The 18,519-nt window shown below is 39.9% G+C and overlaps 1 protein-coding gene across 4 annotated transcripts in view; it reads left to right on the forward strand.

The window, feature by feature from the left end:
• LOC140477346 (dual specificity calcium/calmodulin-dependent 3',5'-cyclic nucleotide phosphodiesterase 1A-like) overlaps nucleotides 1-18,519 on the forward strand; it is a 647,210-nt gene that overhangs the window by 500,120 nt on the left and 128,571 nt on the right. For all 4 annotated transcript variants that reach the window (XM_072571037.1, XM_072571039.1, XM_072571041.1 and 1 more), the window contains exon 8: nucleotides 2,293-2,433. In XM_072571037.1, the coding sequence (XP_072427138.1) occupies nucleotides 2,293-2,433 (141 nt within the window). The remainder of the gene's footprint in view (nucleotides 1-2,292; nucleotides 2,434-18,519) is intronic.

The following is an 18,519-nucleotide window of genomic DNA, read 5'->3' on the forward strand; positions in this document are numbered from 1 at the left end:
AAGATTCCCTTCCACATTGCAGACCATGTCCTTGCCTATTTCTAGTTCAGTGTGTGAATGTGGCATCTGCAGAAATTTGTCAAGTAGTTCCAGCTATGTATTGTATTTGTGAGATGGAAAGCAAAATACTGCTTTTAGGTGCCTTTTTCTGATCACACTTACTTAAATGACATGACAGGGAGCCAATAGTATGTACAACTTAATGGTCATGTTTACTTGAGGCCATTATTCCTAATGTGCATTCTTGGACAATGCAAGTCTTGCTGATGAAGTCTAAAATTAAGCCAGACAGATGATATTACTCCAAAAATGCAAGATTTTCTCTAAACCAGGATAGAAAAAATGGCATGCTCCATCCACTTTCTATGGGTGTCAGCCATTTCAAATTATTGCCAATTTGACTTTGGATCTGACATGTCAAAGTTCCAACTTTGTTTCAATGAGAATAATTTGCAGGCTTCATTTGTGGTGCACAAGCTCCCCATCGCTCATCTTCCCTTTTTGTTGCTCCAATGACCTTTCTGCATCTTCCTTGTTTCGGTTGAGCCCCTTAATAGGCTATTCATGTCTCACTTTAATCCAGGGCCCATGAGTTTGGAAATTGCACAACACTGTTGTCACTACACCCTCTCATGCAGAGGTTGTAGTTACCATGACCTGTTTGAAACTCCTCTTCCATCCTGGTCCCCTCCTAAACATTATGAAGTCCCACTCTATTAACTATATCACACTCTGTCGTTGTCACCATTCCCTCAGTGAGCTCATCCCGGATTTAAGTTGCCCACTTTCTCCGGATCTCTGGTTCACCCTGCTGCAATAAGCTCACTGATTATTATTGACTAAACACCCAGGACTGATCATTATCCATCCTCTGGACTGACTTGACTGAACAGCCCCAACTGACCAGGCCTAATTCCTGACTGATGTCTCCGTAATAGCCTGACTGGTGTGCCTGGAACCTCTGGACTGGTTGCAATTGATTTGGGGGACTTACTGGGCCTGTCCCTAGACTGTAAGCACATGGAAACATTGGATGCACCAAATACCTGACACACTATGGACAACCTCTTTGTTTGGAACCAGGCAAGCCTGTTGACTGCCTGTGGCAATACCCTTTGACTGACTATAGTCTCCCTTTATTCCACTAAGCACTACTGCCTTTCTGAAGGTATAATGTTGACATAACAGAATCACACAGGGACATGTCTACCTTTTTGATTGTTCAGTACTCCGCACTGGACCCGATACAAGAGGAGAGGTAAATAATTTCTGTCGATATCTTATAAGTAAATCTCTGTGTTCAGTGAACTGTGTGCAGGGAAACGCACATGGTTTACCAAAAATAATGACTGTGCTACCCCTGTATGTCCAAGGACAACAATTGACTTAAAAACAAATAATGTTGGAAATACTCAGCAGTTCAGGCAGCACCTGTTAGAGAAAAAAATATATTTTCAGCCTTTATCAGAATAGATGGAAGATAAAAATGTTTGAGCATTTAAACCAGTGAAGGGGATCAGGGGTAGGCCAGAAGGTTGGGAAAGTTAGCTGACACAGGTTTTCATGATGAAAAGAACAAGAACAGTGATGTTGGGTGTAGTAAAAGCAAAATGGCCAGATAAGACACAGTCAACAGTAGTCTTCTGACTCTAACAGAAAGAGATAAATAAATGAACAAGCCAGCATTTAAAAAAAAACACTAGGGAAAGAAAAGCACCCTAGATAGGGGAAGAGGTTATGATCCGAAGCTGTTGAATTCAAATATTGAGTCCAATGACTGTCAAATGCCAAGATAAAAGATGAGATGCTGTTCCTTATGATTCTATTGAACTGCACTGGTTCTGTCAGGGACAGAGAGGTCAGAGTCTAAATGGTGAGCAGTATTATTCTGAAGTTTATTTTGTTTGCCCCGGTATTCATCCAAAAATAATCAGATTTATTAAAACCAATATCAGAATTTGCTGTGGTGGAAATTAGGTTTCTACCTTTTTTGTGTATCTGTGCCATAACTGGACTAAGTTTTTTTTTTGCCTTATATGCATTTGGCAAATAAAGGCTCAGCCGAATAGACTTTGTCCTGAAATGTCAATTTCTTAACGTTCAGAATTTTTCCTTTTCTCTCAGCTGCCATACAGCAAGCATTCAACAGAACAAATGGGAGAGTGTAACTGTAAGCCATGGAGGCAATTTAATTTCCTGCATTGCAACTTTATTGTTACTGATTATCAAACGAGTGTTTCAGATATAATTACAATGTAAATTTTCATTCTTCTATCTTTTTCTTCATTTCAGATCCCCATTTCCTCCCTTGTGTCATTCATTGATGCTCTAGAAGTTGGATACATGAAGCATAAAAACCCCTATCATAATCTACTACATGCAGCAGATGTTACACAGACAGTCCATTACTTTATCCTGAGAACTGGTATTGTGGTAAGTACAATAGTATAAACTTATGTAAACTCATGTTTGTGCATTTGAAGCACGAAAACAAAACCCACTGAGTTTTAAACAAAAAGAAATTAAAATGCAGCAAAAGAAAAGCAGAATAATCCTGGAAGGCTAGGCCATGAGACCCCTCTATATTCAGTGTTCTATACTGCCGTGTTCCACTGGTGCCTGAATAAGGGATGTCAGTGCAAGTGATTGCTCATAATTGCATCAATCGAAATGCTTATTTGTTAAGTGGTCCCTGCTTATATATTTATTCCACTGGGTACATTTGTCAATCCTGAGCTGTCAAAGCTGTGCTATGAAAGAATGCAGCAGAGATAATCAAATCTTCAATCCCATTGATTCATTCAAATTATAAACTGAGAGATTGGCAAATGGAACACTTTATCCTTGCTTCTCAACACGGTCAATTTCTTGTTTTATTCATTACTAATAGAATTCAGTATTTGTTTCTTGCAATTTGTTAGGCATATTAGTTATGCCATCCTGAAATTACATGTAGCTATGCCTTGCAGATTTAATTTTATGTCTGGCAGAAAGGGTCATTTTTTTTCTGGTAGATTTTGTGATCAAATAGCCAAGTATAAACAGCAGTGTAATGAAAAATAGTCCTGCCCATACAGAATCTCAAATTCAGCTTTTCACAATCCTGAATCACCCAAACAAAATTCAACATTTATAACATTTATATAACTTATCCTGTGAAGCAGGCTTTGGGAGAACAGGGGTGTAGTGGTAATGTCACGAGATAAGCAATCTCCGGACATGGATTTGAATCTCCCCGTGGCAGATAGTCAAATTTGATTTCAATTAAAAGAAATTTGGAATTAAAAACCTTGCTTCATTGTGACTATATAATCGCTGTCGATTATAATCGCTTGTCATCAAAAACCCATCTGGTTCACTATTGTCCTTTAGAGAAGGGAATCCTCATTCCATGCACATGACTAAAATAGTAAGAAGAAATATTAAGCTTTAAGATATTGTGACTTAATGCATGGAGCATTTGCAATAAAGCAATTGAATTAGCCATGTTAAAACACATAGAGGGATACAATACAGCGTGGATTACAGAGATGAGGCTGTTGGGTGACCAGGGATGGGAACTGAATATCCAGCGGTGTTCAGTTTTTAGGAAGGGCATACTAAAGGAAAAAGAAGTGTGGTAGCATTGCTGACTTAATGCAATAATAAGAAAAATTGTCAGCTCTAGTGAACTATGGTTAGTGCTTAGAAACACCAAGGATGTAAAACTTTAGTGAGTGTTGCATATAGACCACAAAACTGTAGTAGTGATGTTGGGGAAGGTTTTAATTATGAAGTTAGAGTTGCAAGCAATAAAATTACACCTGTAATTATGTGTGGCTTTAATCTGCTTATAGGTTGGGCAAATCAAATCAGTAATTGATTGAAAGTGTCTGAGTTAAACACAAACCTATTCTGGATCCACATGTTGAGTAATAAGTAACCCAAAAATCAGGACAGTCCAAACTCTGTGTTCGTTGTGAATACTCCATGCCTCTTGCCCCCTTTAATTTGTGGTAATTATTCAAAAATGGAGAATTATTGGGGCTTCTTTGAAGGTCAAATATGACAACTAACATTGAGTACAATACTCCAAACCATACCTGAGGGGTATATTTTTTCTGCTTTTTCTCAAATGCATGCAGTGCGGAGGGATGAACAGCATTGCCCTTTGCCACCTCTTCTGTATTGGCACAAAACCACTGCTTCCTCTATGGGTTCGATGGTGTCTGCTGACTGGAAGTGAAAGTCTGTGTTATAAGTTTCATTGTGTAGTGCTGGGTACAAATCAGGGAGAAACTGGCCCCGTAAAAACTAACCTGATGCTACTGCTTCCTAAAATATAGTTTAGTCACTTTTGGTCTGAACTTGATAGGCTGACATTGCAAAGAGAGGTTTTCAGTGGCTCCAGAATGGAATGGACAAGATTGGGTTCAGTGTCCTGCTGCCCATTTTCTCCTGTTACCAGTATTTAGAATCTGACTTCAAATTCTTTATGTTGTTTGAGTGGCACATTGTGAAAATACTTATGCCACCTGACCAAACAACGACTTCATCAGAATATGTGGAATACACAGAGAGAGTTGCAAAATCACAGTTTCACTTCAGCAACACTGTACGTGTATGTGCACAACTCTGTATGCTTGTATGTGTATATGTGCACATATGTTTGTATTCTCAATCAGTAGTGGCCACATAAAACAGATTGAATACATTTAACTTTAATTAAATAGACCAACGTACAAATTTCACTAACATACAACTTTCAGCAGCTGGCTGGGTGATGTAGTGTTAATTATAAATTCCATCTGCTATACTGTCTCAAATTCATATCAATTGCTCTTAGTCTTTTGCATATTATGGAGCTTCCATTAGACTCCTTCCCTTTAATCCTACAGAACCACAAGTGTCTAGACTTCCTCATTTTTTCTTGTCTGTTCCTTTGGTGGCACTGTCTGTGCCCAGTGCATTTATGCATTCTTAAATTAAGTCTAAAAGGACTTAATTCATTCCCAGCAAGCTACTCTTCAAGAAGTCATGGGTTGATGCAACACAGAAGAGCATATTGCACGTCAGTGTTAGTTCTTTGGAGCTACTGATTACTCCCACTTCCCTGCTTTTTCCCTTAACTGCTGGTTTTTTATCCCCCTTTCAGGTTGTTATCCAATTTTATAATGAAATTTGAAATAATTAAGATATTTATCTAATCTGGCAAGGCATGTACCAAAATGCCATGCAGGATGTTTGTTAAGATGGAAACCCATGGAACTGAGGGGAAAGTGGATACATATTGGGACAATGACATTGAACAGCAGGTGGATTTTCTCAGACTGGGAACGGGTTTAAGGTCGTCTTCTCAAGGGTCTGGTTAGTGGCCAGCCATATTTTTATTTTATATAAATTGTTTAATCTTGGGTATAAGGAACAATGTTATAAGAATTTCAGATGATTCAATATTTGGAAGTACAGTAGAAAATAATGAGTAATTGTAACCTTCATGATGATGAGCAGGGTGCACAGGATTATGGTTGGTGGGTTCAATGTGGAAAAACTAAAAAAGATGCGATTTGAAAGGGCTAATACAGGAAAACAGCAAGTAAGAATTAGAATTCCTACAATGTGGAAACAGGCCGTTCAGCCCAACAAGTCCACACTGACCCATTCCCCTATGTTTACTACTGACTAATATCCTATGCTGTGGGCAAATTACCAGGGTCAATTCACCTAAAGTGCACATCTTTGGATTGTGGAAGGAAACCAGAGCACCACACAGACATGGGGAGAATGTGCTGACTCCACACAGGCAGTCGCCCATGGCTGGAATCGAACCTAGGTCCATGGCTCTGTGAGGCAGTAGTGCTAACCACTGAACCACTGTGCCACCCCAAATGGCATTATTTTCAATGGTTTTGTAAAGCAGAGAGAACTTGCCGATAAATCAAGTCAATAATTTAATTACTTCTGTTTACAAATATAGATCTAGGTTACAAAAGCGGAACAAATTTGTTAGAACTTTTAATTACCTGATTAGTTATTAGCTGAAATGTTGTGGGTAGTTGGGCAGTCAAGAAAGGTGTAAAACCCTGAGAAAAATATAAAGAATGTTTACCAAGATGGTATTAGGATGAAGGACATTATTATAATTAGAAGTAACAAAACTTCATGCTGCTGTCATTGACAGAAAGAAAATTAAGAAATGAAAAGACTTACATTCAAATAAAATAAGGACAAAAGTGCAGGAAATACTCAACAGGTCTCACAGCATCTGTGCAGAGAAAAGAGTGTTAAAACCATGTTAAAGCCATCATTAATGACTGAAATATTAACTGTTTCTCTCTGCAGGAACTGCCAGTCCTGTGGAGCATTGAACGCATTTTCTGTTTTTATTTTAAATAAACTTAGTTACGCTGACATGGTTAATTATGAAATATACTTGAATATGTGTGTGGGATCTATACATGACCAATGTGGAAAATAGAAGCAGAATGTAGCTGCAGATTAGTATCTGTATAAATTTAGACAGGATCTGAAGGTCAAATTGTAGAGATAGTTAGCAAGTATCATGGAGGCCTTATGTCGACTGATCCACTCAGCTACTTACCCACTACTGAATTACAGAAGATATGGACCATCCATTTCTTCTTTCCATCTTGAAGTACCACAAGGTTACCAGAAACAAGCCATGGAAAATCAATGCCAGTCACAACTGAAAGAATAATCTGTGTACAGAGGACTTTTCACAGTCACCTCTTGAGATTAACATAGCTGATCTGCAGAGACATCACAGCAAAGCTGATTTCGCTGCTCAACAGATGCTCAAAATCATATTTTAAAACAGTTGAAATTACATCAAAGTTATTTACTAGTCTAGCAATGTCCGTCTCAGGGATAGGGACACTACCACTGCTCCACAAGAGCCACTAAATGCTATTTCATAGCAATGTTAATGATCCCTTCTATCTCCTTACTGTTGATTGAAAGTAGACCAATGGGATGATAATTGGCTGGGTTGGACTGGTGCTGCTTTTACAACATATTTGGTAATTTTCCTCATTGTAGAGTAGATGCCAGTAACTGTGCTGGAACAACTTGATTAGTGGCACAGTGAGTTCCGGAGTACAACTCTTCTGTACAATTACTGGAATTTTCTGAGGGCCCATAAAAATAGCAATATCAATATCTATCCACTTCTTGATATCATTTGAATTGAATTATGCACATGAGTGCCCAATATTCTTTGATGCCTTGCCGATATGAGAAAATGGTGAACAGATCTGGGTTGGTGTGACCGACTACATCAATGATAGATATTGCTGGTATGGTACATTTTGTTGACCTCTGTAACAGCACCCAAAGCCTCTGAGCATCCTACTTCCAACAAGGCATCAATGGTGTGATCCTTTTTCTTGCCCAAGTGATCTTTCTGGAAATATTTCAAGAGTAACGGCATTTGCTAACTCAATTAGCCTCTTTGCTAGTTCTACTTTAGAACCAGTTGCTGTTGCCCTTTGCTGCAGCATGGGACAAAGTCATTAATGTACTCTTGGGTTTTCTGTCTATATGACATTGATTGGAGTCTATTAAACTAGGAGTTGATTCAGACTTTGAGCTGGACCTCAAGTACTCTCCAGATCTTGTCTGGATCATTTTTATTGTTCTTAGAAAGACTAGATATATTTATTCAACAAAGCTCCTTGCTGGTAGTTAGTAAAGTTTTAAGGGGTCCGCTGTCAGAATCTTTGATGGCGTGATCTATGAAGTAAGCTTCAAATGTTGCTTAAATTGCTACAGTTCAGGGAATATGTCATTTGCTGCCTAATCCATGGTCAAAGGCTTGCCTTTGCTTCACTTTGTATGTTTGTGGCATCTTTAAGATATCTTGCTGTGTGTCTATGTTCATGACCATCCATTCAACTGCCTCTGAGATATCCCTCCCTTCCCTAACACACCCAATCGACTTTCCTCTCAGCTTCACTCTGCCATAGCTTCGAGCCTGTATCTTTCTTAACTTTCTCTCCTATCTCCCCTCTTGCCATCTCTGAGCTCAGGTTGTCCCTTCCTGCTGTCTTGATGAAGGGCTCCTGCCTGAAACATCGATTTTCCTGCTCCTCGGATGCTGCCTGACCTGCTGTGCTTTTCCAGCACCACTCTGATCTTGACTCTTGCTGTCTTAATCCTAATCCCACAGAATGACCAGCAAACCAATTTCCCTTCCTGGCTCTCATGTTCCTGGCACATTAGTGATAGTCCCTCCACAGGTTCTGAGCCTTTCTCCATCAACTCTGCTGTTATTACCCCCCCCCCCCCCCCTTCAGGAAACCAACCATTGACCTCTATATCCTTGAAGATGACTGCTCCTCCATAACTTCTTTCTTCCCCAAAGCCCTTTAATACATGTTGTTCCCCAATCATTTCCCATCTTTCCAAGAATTCCATGATTGATTCTCTTCCATGGTACTGAAACAAGCCTTATCAAAGTCACAAACAACATCCTACATGATGTTGATAATAGTAGGTTATCCTTCCTCATTCTCACGGTCTGTCTGCAGCCTTTGACATGGTCGATCACACTATCCTCCTCCAACATCACTCCACTATCATCCAGCTGGGTGGAACTGCTCTCTTCTGGCCCCATTCTTTTCTCTCTACTTGAAGCCAGAGAATTGTCAATGGTGGTTTTACTTCCCATTCACACACAGTTCCCTAATGCTGCCTTTCATGACTCTGACCATCACTCCGTCCTTATTCGCAACCACCAGCTTCCGCTTAGCAGGACCATCTGAAAACCCCGTGTCTGTTTTCATTTGTATGCTGGTGATATCCAGCTACATCTGATCATCATCATCTTTATCAACTATCTCTAAATGCTAAGATAGCTTGTCTGACACTCAGTATTGGATGAGCCAAAATTGCTCAAAAGAACAGTCTCATTCTACCAATTAGAGTACCTGCCAATTATCCTTACTTTCTGTCTTCTGCAAATCAGCTAATTTCCCAGTCAGGTCAATAGTCTGCCTCCAATTCCATATGCTTCAAATTTAATTAACAGTCTTTTATGAGGGACTTCATCAAATGCCTTCTGGAAATCCAAAGATATAATATCCGTTAACAATTCCTTGTCCACTACATTCGTCACCTTCTCGACAAATTCAATCGGTTTTGTCAAGCATTCATAAGATTGTTCTTCTACAAAATAATCACCGGTTCTTGTTGTTTAGCTGAAATATTTCCAGGTGATCAGTTGTTCTATTTTTAATTTTAGACCCATATATTGTCTTGAAAACAGATGGTAAGCTGACTGGCCTATACATCAAGGTGATGCACATGATTTTCCAAACTAAAGGCACAGTTCCTAGATTAAGAGACCTTTGTAAGACGATAGTTAGCATTGCTGCAATTTTCTCAGTTACTCTCTTTAAAAACATGAAATGGAAATTATTTGATACAAGGAATAGCTCATTCATGTCATTACTTTCTTCTTCACCCAAATTTTCATTCTGTTAAATTTGTTGTGTCCCTGACTCTGATTGGATATTGGTTTTCCTGAGACGTCTGACATGCTGATGTCATAGAATTATATCATCGTAGAATAGTTAAAGCCCACATGCAGGCTATTTGATACATATTGTCTATGATGGCTCTTTAGAAGACCAATTGAGCTACTCCCCAGTCATTTCCCCATAGCAAACTGGGAATTGTTCAGAAGGTTGACCACCATCCAGGTTGGAGCAGTTCCAGAGCACTGTAAGAACAACTTAATCCAAGGTGCCTGAACTTTCACTTGAAAGGTCTCAACACAAAATACAATGCTGAAAGAATGATACCTTAAATTTTCTAGGGGAAAATTACTTTCAAAGCTGGCTGTGAAGGATGTATACCAGTCTGTCCATTGGTCAGAGGAATCCCAAGATTGGACAGTACTGTTTTCAGTGATAACCATTTGGGCTACAAGTAAGCCAAGATCTATCCATTCCAGCAGCACACTGATAGGACATTGTGAAACTGTACCTGGTTGTATTTGTATAACTGATGATACTGTGGTCATAGGGAAGACAAAGGCACAGCATGACATAACCTATTGAAGAAAGCAGTGTGTCAACCAGATAGCCGTTTGGGTCTTGCTCTGCCCATGGAATCCATCCCGATTTAAGTATAGATATTGCCTCAGATTTGTGTCTCCCCCTGACGCCAACTTGTGGATCGTTTCAGCGAACATCTCTGGAACACCTGCACCATCCAACCCCACCGCCCCGTGGCTGAACACTTTGACTCCCACTCCTACTCCACCAAGGACATTCAGGTCCTGGGCCTCCTCCACCGCTAAACCATAAATACCCGACGCCTGGAGGAAGAATACTTCATCTTCTGCCTTGGGATCCTGCAATCACACAGGATTAATGTGGGTTTCACCAGTTTCCTCATTTCCCCTTTTCCCACATTATCTCAGTCCCAAGCCTCTGACTTGGCACCACCCTCTTGGCCTGTCCATCATCCTTCCCATCTGTTCGCTCCACCCTCCTCGCTGACCTAGCACCTTCGCCCCCATCGTCATCTACTTATTTCATTCCCAGCTACCTTCCCCACAGCACCCCCCCCTCCCATTTATCTCACAGCCTCCAATTCTGACACCATTCTGCGATTCTATTTATGATTCTTTTTGCATCTTCAACAAACTATCAATAGAATCATTGACGTGTTTACAGTTATTCATAAAATAAGCCAGTCCAAGTATGTGGTTAAGATAACTGAGAGATGTTGTTGGGATAGGAATAATAAGTCCACTTGCCATTAAATAAAATAGTTTAAAAACCGTACTCGTATCAAATCATTAACACAAATATTACTAAGCTTCTCTGAATAAGAAAGAGTTATACAGGAGCATTAAAGATGCACAATGTACATGAAAAAAAGGTTCACAATATATATGATTATAATTAAATTTATCACACTACAATAAATCACACATAAATGAATTGTTGTAGAAATTATGTACAGATTAATTACAATTAAAATGATGCATATTTGGCAAGTGGAAGGATGAACGCATTGAAAAGCAGGACTGGCACAGACCCATCTGGAAATTCACATATGCAAATAGAGTCATAGAGTCATAGAGATGTACAGCACGGAAACAGACCCTTCGGTCCAACATGTACATGCTGACCAGATATCCCAACCCAATCTAGTCCCACCTGCCAGCACCTGACCCATATTCCTCCAAACCCTTCCTGTTCATATACCCATTCAGATGCTTTTTAAATGTTGCAATTGGACCAACCTCCACCACTTCCTCTGGCAGCTCATTTCATATATGTACCACCCGCTGCATGAAAAAGTTGCATTTAGGTCTCTTTTATATCTTTCCCCACTCACCATAAAAGAGGTTAGAGTCTGATAAGACTGTTCTTCATAACTATCATGATGCTGGAAGCAAACTAAGTGGCACAGTTTAAAAGGGGATTGACTATAAACTTGACAAGGCGATAGATACAGAGCTTTGGGAAAAGAGGTGGGGCATGGGATTAATTGTATCGTTCTTTCAGAGAGCCAACAGAGGTAAGATGAGTGAATCGACCTCTTTCCATTTTGTATTTTTCTACAATTCTTTGATCACATTCTCCCTTTCAAACAGGAAAAGAGTGCCAGATATCAACAGCATTCTGTCCCTTTAAAGAGGACAAAGATAATCCTTATTAAGAACATACAAAGTTATAGCCTAGCCAGCATTTTGAGTCTGTTGTACCATACACTGTGTCCTCAATAAGTGCTTATTTATGAAGTAAATCAGGCAACAACATCCAGAGTACAAATCCACAGTTAACCCACAAAATGTGGGTTTTCATACTCCCCTGGTTACTCACCTATTAAACATACCCAGAAAAAGTTAGAACTAGTACGTTTTCTGAGAAGTTAACTTTGTCATAATTATTGTCAAGTATTTTGTTTAGTCCTGAAAATGGAGCTTTGTAAGTATGGAATCTTCTTCCATTTAAATTTAATAATCATGGCAGTATTGCATTTTCATTTATTTAAAATATCTCCTTCATCTCTTCCTCTGTATGAAGTTTGCACATTCTCCCTGTGAACTTTCTCCCACAGTCCAAAGATGTGCAGGTTAGCTGGATTGGCCTTGCTAAATTGCCCATAGTGTGCATGGATGTGTAGGCTGGGTAGATTAGCCATAGGAAAGGCAGGGTAATGGGAATGGCAGAGTGGAGGGTGGGCAGAGGGATGCTCAGACTCACTAGGCCAAATAGCCTCTATCTGCACTGTAGGGATTCTGTGATTTTATGAATATCATCATGCTTTCACTTTCTGTACAGAGGTTTAGAATGAAATAAATCTTTATTCTTCTTGGTTTATATTTCCTGGTTTAAGCTTTACTGGTCTCTGAGAGAATTCTTGACTGAGTTGGCTTGCGTGTCTGCACAGCCAATATTTCCTATGGACAATGTCACACTGGAAGTTGTTACTGAGAAATCTGTGATAATTCTGTGGGCAGATGGCAGTATACTGAAGGATATATGTCATTCCTCACTGATTGCAAAATCCAGACCAACATCTATGAAAACCTTCTGACATTCTAGTGAATGGTTAATCAAACAGGATGTACAGGTATTTGGAAAGGCACAGACTGATTCGGGATAGTCAACATGGCTTTGTGCGTGGGAAAACATGTTTCACAAACTTGATTGAACTTTTTGAAAAGGTAACAAAGAAGATTGATGAGGCCAGAGCAGTTGATGTGATCTATATGGACTTGAGGAAGGCATTCGACGAGGTTCCCCATGGGAGATTGATTAGCAAGGTTAGATCTCTTGGAATACAGGGACAACTAGCCATTTGGATAGGGAACTGGCTCAAAGGTCGAAGACAGAGGGTGGTGGTGGAGGGTTGTTTTTCAGACTGGAGGCCTGTGACCAATGGAGTGCCACAAAGATCAGAGCTGGGCCCTCTACTTTTTGTCAGTTACATAAATGATTTGGATGTGAGCATAAGAGGTACAGTTAGTAAGTTTGCAGATGACACCAAAATTGGAGGTGTAGTGGACAGCGAAGAGGGTGACCTCAGATTACAACAGGATCTGGATCAGATGGGCCAATGGGCTGAGAAGTGGCAGATGGAGTCTAATTCAGATAAATGCGATGTGCTGCATTTTGGGAAAGCAAATCTTAGCAAGATTTATACACTTAATGGTAAGGTCCTAGGGAGTGATGCTGAACAAAGAAACCTTGGAGTGCAGGTTCATAGCTCCTTGAAAGTGGAGTTACAGGTAGATAGGATAGTGAAGAAGGCGTTCAGTATGCTTTCTTTTATTGGTCAGAGTATTGAGTACAAGAGTTGGGAGGTCATGTTGTGGCTGTGCAGGACATTGGTTAGGCCACTGTTGGAATATTATGTGCAATTCTGGTCTCCTTCCTATCGGAAAGATGTTGTGAAACTTGAAAGGGTTCAGAAAAGATTTACAAGGATGTTGCCAGGGTTGGAGGATCTGAGCTACAGGGAAAGGCTGATCAGGCTGGGGCTGCTTTCCTTGGAGCGTCGGAGACTGAGGGGTGACATTGTAGAGGTTTACAAAATTATGAGGGGCATGGATAGGATTAATAGACAAAGTCTTTTCCCTGGGGTAGGGGAGTCCAGAACTAGAGGGCATAGGTTTTGGGTGAGAGGGAAAGATATAAAAGAGACCTAAGGGGCAACCTTTTCACGCAGAGGGTGGTACATGTATGGAATGAGCTGCCAGAGGATGTGGTGGAGGCTGGTACAATTGCAACATTTAAGTGGCATTTGGATGTGTATATGAATAGGAAGGGTTTGGAGGGATATGGGCCAGGTGCTGGCAGGTAGGACTAGATTGGGTTGGGATATCTGGTCGGAATGGACAGATTGGACCAAAGGGTCTCTTCCATGCTATACATCTCTATGACTCTATGACTCTATGCAGAATTACATAATTAAATGATTATTGAATGCTTGTTTGTGACTTCCTCCTCTATTTTTGCTCCTCTGTTACTCTATTTTTATCTATTTTGGATTTTTGCTTTTATTTTTTTTCTCTGTCTCTCTGTTTGTCTGTTGAAATATCTTTGTCTCTCTCTGTCTCTTCTCTTTCTATCCCTGTATCAGTGTTTACCTCTTTAATTTTCTTTGTCCTTCTTAGCCCCTGTTTGTCTCTGTAGTTCTCCCTCTGTCTTTCTGGGCTTCATTGAACATTTAGGAAACCAACTGGCAAAATTTGTTAACCAATTTCATGTATATATGGAGAAGAGGCAGTTTCAGTTGACCACTAACCTCATTAACATGGTGATGGTGGGTCAGGATTCAGACAGATTACTGGATGGGAGTCTTTCACTGCTTCATCTGTAAGAAAGGTAGACTTAAATGGCTGTCAACAGCAAGGCACCTTATGATGCAACTGGCCAGATTAATTTAGTATGGCATGGAAGACCAAGAGTACAAAAACTCGAAGCTTATCTTAATTGGATCTCTTTTTCCTTCAATGATCATAAACGTGGTTCACATGAATATGACACACTGTCAGCTCCAATCAACATAACAAAACAGGGGTATAGCACACTGATTTGGTCACAACTGACCTTCAGTCCTGTTTCACCTGTACAAGGGTAGATTTCTATCAAAATATCACCAAACACTCTGTCAGCATCAATCGGTCAATAAGATATTTACTGTCCCATTAACATCAAGTGATGGAAGTGAAAATTTTATCTGCTTTTTCTGGCAGTCTGTTCCACTTTTTTCTCTCTACTCTCTTTTCTCCCTTTCTCTGTATTTTTGTTTTTTTTTCAACTTATTCTGCTCTCTGGTTCCCTCACTTTTTTATCTTCCTCTATCTCCCTTTCTTTCTCTGTGCTACTTTTATTTTTTCTCCCTTTTTGTTTTCTCTCTTTTTTTCTATCTCTCATAGTGCTGAATGAGGTTCTCACTGTTGTACTTTAGTTTTTCTCCCAAACTGTATTTGTCCCACAATTTTTCCAACTCCAGTGTCTGTGTTGTGACTGTTTCCCCCCCACCCCCCCACCCCCCGGATGAAGTATAAATACTGCCCTCAAAGCACCTCAACTTCTTTAAAACAAGTAACCTGTTACTCATTGTAAAGACGGTTTACATAACTGTTTGTTCAAGCAGATGTGAAAGCCTTGTGTAGACAAGCTGGCACCAAGGTATGACAGTTTTGGAATCTTGAGGTCATGCTGCAACTATACAAAGCTCTGGTACAGCCGCACTTGAAGTATTGTGTACAGTTCTGGTCACCGCCTTATAAGAAGAATGTGGAAGCTTTGGAAAGGGTTCAGAGGAGATTTACTAAGATGTCGCCTGGTATGGAAAGAAGGTCTTACAAGGAAAGGCTGAGGGACTTGAGGCTGTTTTCATTAGAGAGAAGGTTGAGAGGTGACTTAATTGAGACATATAAAAAAATCAGAGGGTTAGATAGGTTGGACAGTGAGAGTCTTTTTCCTTGGATGGTGATGGCCAGCATGAGGGGACATAGCTTTAAATTGAAGGGTAATTGATATAGGACAGATGTCAGAGGTAGTTTCTTTCCTCAGAGAGCAGTAGGGACGTGGAATGCACTGCCTGAAACAGTAGTAGACTCGCCAACTTTAAGGGCATTGAAATGGTGACAAGACATTCTACCTGCCAACAAAAGCATGATTGCCTCTCAGGTATATGAACAGCTTAGGAGTGTGAATGATTAGGAAAAACATTTGGATCTCCATGAGCTCTCTTTTATCTGCCGGAGAAAAGAAACATCTTAAGCCTGAAGAAAGCCAATTTATTTTTCCCTCACCAGTTACTGTAAACTGTGGCTCTTAACCCCAAAGCCAAATACTCTCTAAATGTGAACCATCCACCAAGTGCCTTCTGCAAACAAGTGAACGAACCTGTAGAAAGAGAATTAAGAAGCAGCATGACTTGATAAGTCCAAAGGAACATCTCAACATTGAACTGCCTCCTCCCATCACACCCTGTTTGTGCTTGTCTGTCTTAGGGGAGATTTTGCAAGGGATTTTATGAGGAATTGTGCATTAACTAGTAGAGTTATGTATCAGCTGTTCACAATCTGTAGCTAGAATATAATTATTTGGAATAGATAGTTATTCTCATTAAGTATATTAGAGAGGTCTATGCATTCTGGATTAGTGGTGCCAGAAGAGCACAGCAGTTCAGGCAGCATCCAAGGAACTTCGAAATTGACGTTTCGGGCAAAAGCCCTTCATCAGGAATAAAGGCAGTGAGCCTGAAGCGTGGGGTGGGGGTGGGGAGAAAGTAGCATAGAGTACAATGGGTGAGTGGGGGAGGGGATGAAGGTGATAGGTCAGAGAGGAGAGGGTGGAGTGGAAAGGTGGAAAAGGAGATAGGCAGGTAGGACAAGTCCGGACAAGTCATGGGGATAGTGCTGAGCTGGAAGTTTTGAACTGGGGTGAGGTGGGGGAAGGGGAAATGAGAAACCCGGTCTTTAAATTAACTGAGGGAATTCTGTATAATTTTATAAAATATTTAACTTTTGTGATGACTCTGGGAATATCCAGTCTTGACTTCCCATGTGCTGCATCAGTGAGGCATAACAGTATTTTCATATCAGTAACATATTGTGTGAATTAATTACAGGACCAATACACCCTAAGTACTTTGAATGATGACTTTTGCCTCACTCACAATTCCAGAATGTAAATGTTCTTCAATGTGTGAATTAAATAATTTGTTTTAATCATTTGGAAGTCTTTTAAGGTTTGTCAGGCGCTATCTTCTCCCATTTGTCAATAATTGGTCTCAGGCAATTCACATCCCCATACACAACACATCACATTTCAATCAGGCCTTTTCACATTATATGCAACAATATCAGTCCTTTGCTATTGAGTCCAAAGGAAACAACTGATATGAACACATCAGAACACATTAGGTTCAGCACTGGATAGTAGAATCCACTTCAGTTACAAAGGACAATTTATAGCAAATTTGGTAAATATGATACATAAAACATAGACATTTACAGCACAGAACAGACCCTTTGGCCCACGATGTTGTGCTGAGGAATATTCCTAATGTGAAATAAAATAACTTAACCTGTGCACCACTCAATTCACTGCTATCCATGTGCATGTCCAGCAGTCACTTAAATGTCCCTGATGACTCTGCTTCTACCACCACCGCTTACAATGCAATCCATGTATTCATAACGCTCTGCGTAAAGAACCTTAAGTTTTGACCTTGAGTTTTACCATGCTGTTATTTATGAATGCTGTTCGAATCTATTTTGGTTACCCTGAACGAAACCTCTGGCAGGTGAAATTACTGGCTAAAAAACTTCATTTAGAAAATCTGTTCTGAATTGTTGGCAAAGGACTAAACGATATAAAAAGCTAAAATGGTAACTTGACCAAAATGCGAGAAAATCTATATAAAAGCCACTTTGTGAACAGGTTATTTGATGTCCTTTAAAAATACATATTTGACGAAACTCCATGCTTGATGTGCTACCATAACTAAGGGAGAATTATTTATAGTGAATAGGTGACTGAGGTGGGAAGGAAAATATAAGAATTCATAGAGAACATTGTAGAGTTTAACCTGATTGATTGTGCTAACCAGAAATAAATTATTTCCAGCTTTCCTTTGAATGCTAAATAAATCCTTTGTCTCAACCAATGATCTTGTATAAATCATGTTGTTGTAAATGATGCATCACTCAGAAGGGAACTGTCGACTACATGCAGATGTACAATACATTTAGCTCTGATTCTCTGACCAGCAGTAACCTGTAGTGAGGCCCAGCCCTGCTACGAGAACCTAATGGACCTTGGGTCCAGATCTTTTGTCCTTAGATGGCCCACAATCAAATGTATGATTTGTGTAAGGACTCTTCAGAAGTCCTGAACACTGAATATGAGGGAATGGCCCTGGAAGTTGAAACTTCCAAAGGGTAACTAACCTGTTGTCATCTGAACACTCCAGAGAAGTCCCCAAACGTTGATCTGGAATGAAAGACCAGATGCTCCATAACAGTATATACGCACTAATGTATTGCATGATCTATGGGAGTATATATGCAGTGATGTAGTACACACTACCAGTTTAGTCACTGCTGTATTTTACTTTTTCACAGTGAGGTCGTACACACTCTATAGCAGTGTATATACAATTATTGTAATACACACTCCATAACCATGTGCATACCTAATGTAATAGACACTCTGCAATGATGTACACATACTGATGCATTGCATACTCCATAACAGTGTGCACAAACGGATGTATACACAATCAGCGATAGTGTTTACATATTGTGGTAGTGTACATTTTGGAGCAATACTTAGACGCATATGTACACGGTAGTGTAGTACAGACTAACAGTTTCACACCATGAGGTAAGACACATTCTGCAGAAGGTTGTAAACCCTGATGTAATAAATACTCTGTGACAGTGTGCTCACACTGATGTAGCACACATGCTTTAATATCACGCACTGATGTATTTTGTCTCTTAAAACTATGTTCATATCCTGATTATTCTAT

The sequence above is a fragment of the Chiloscyllium punctatum genome, chromosome 5, assembly GCF_047496795.1.
Source record: "Chiloscyllium punctatum isolate Juve2018m chromosome 5, sChiPun1.3, whole genome shotgun sequence".
Lineage (NCBI taxonomy): Eukaryota > Metazoa > Chordata > Chondrichthyes > Orectolobiformes > Hemiscylliidae > Chiloscyllium > Chiloscyllium punctatum.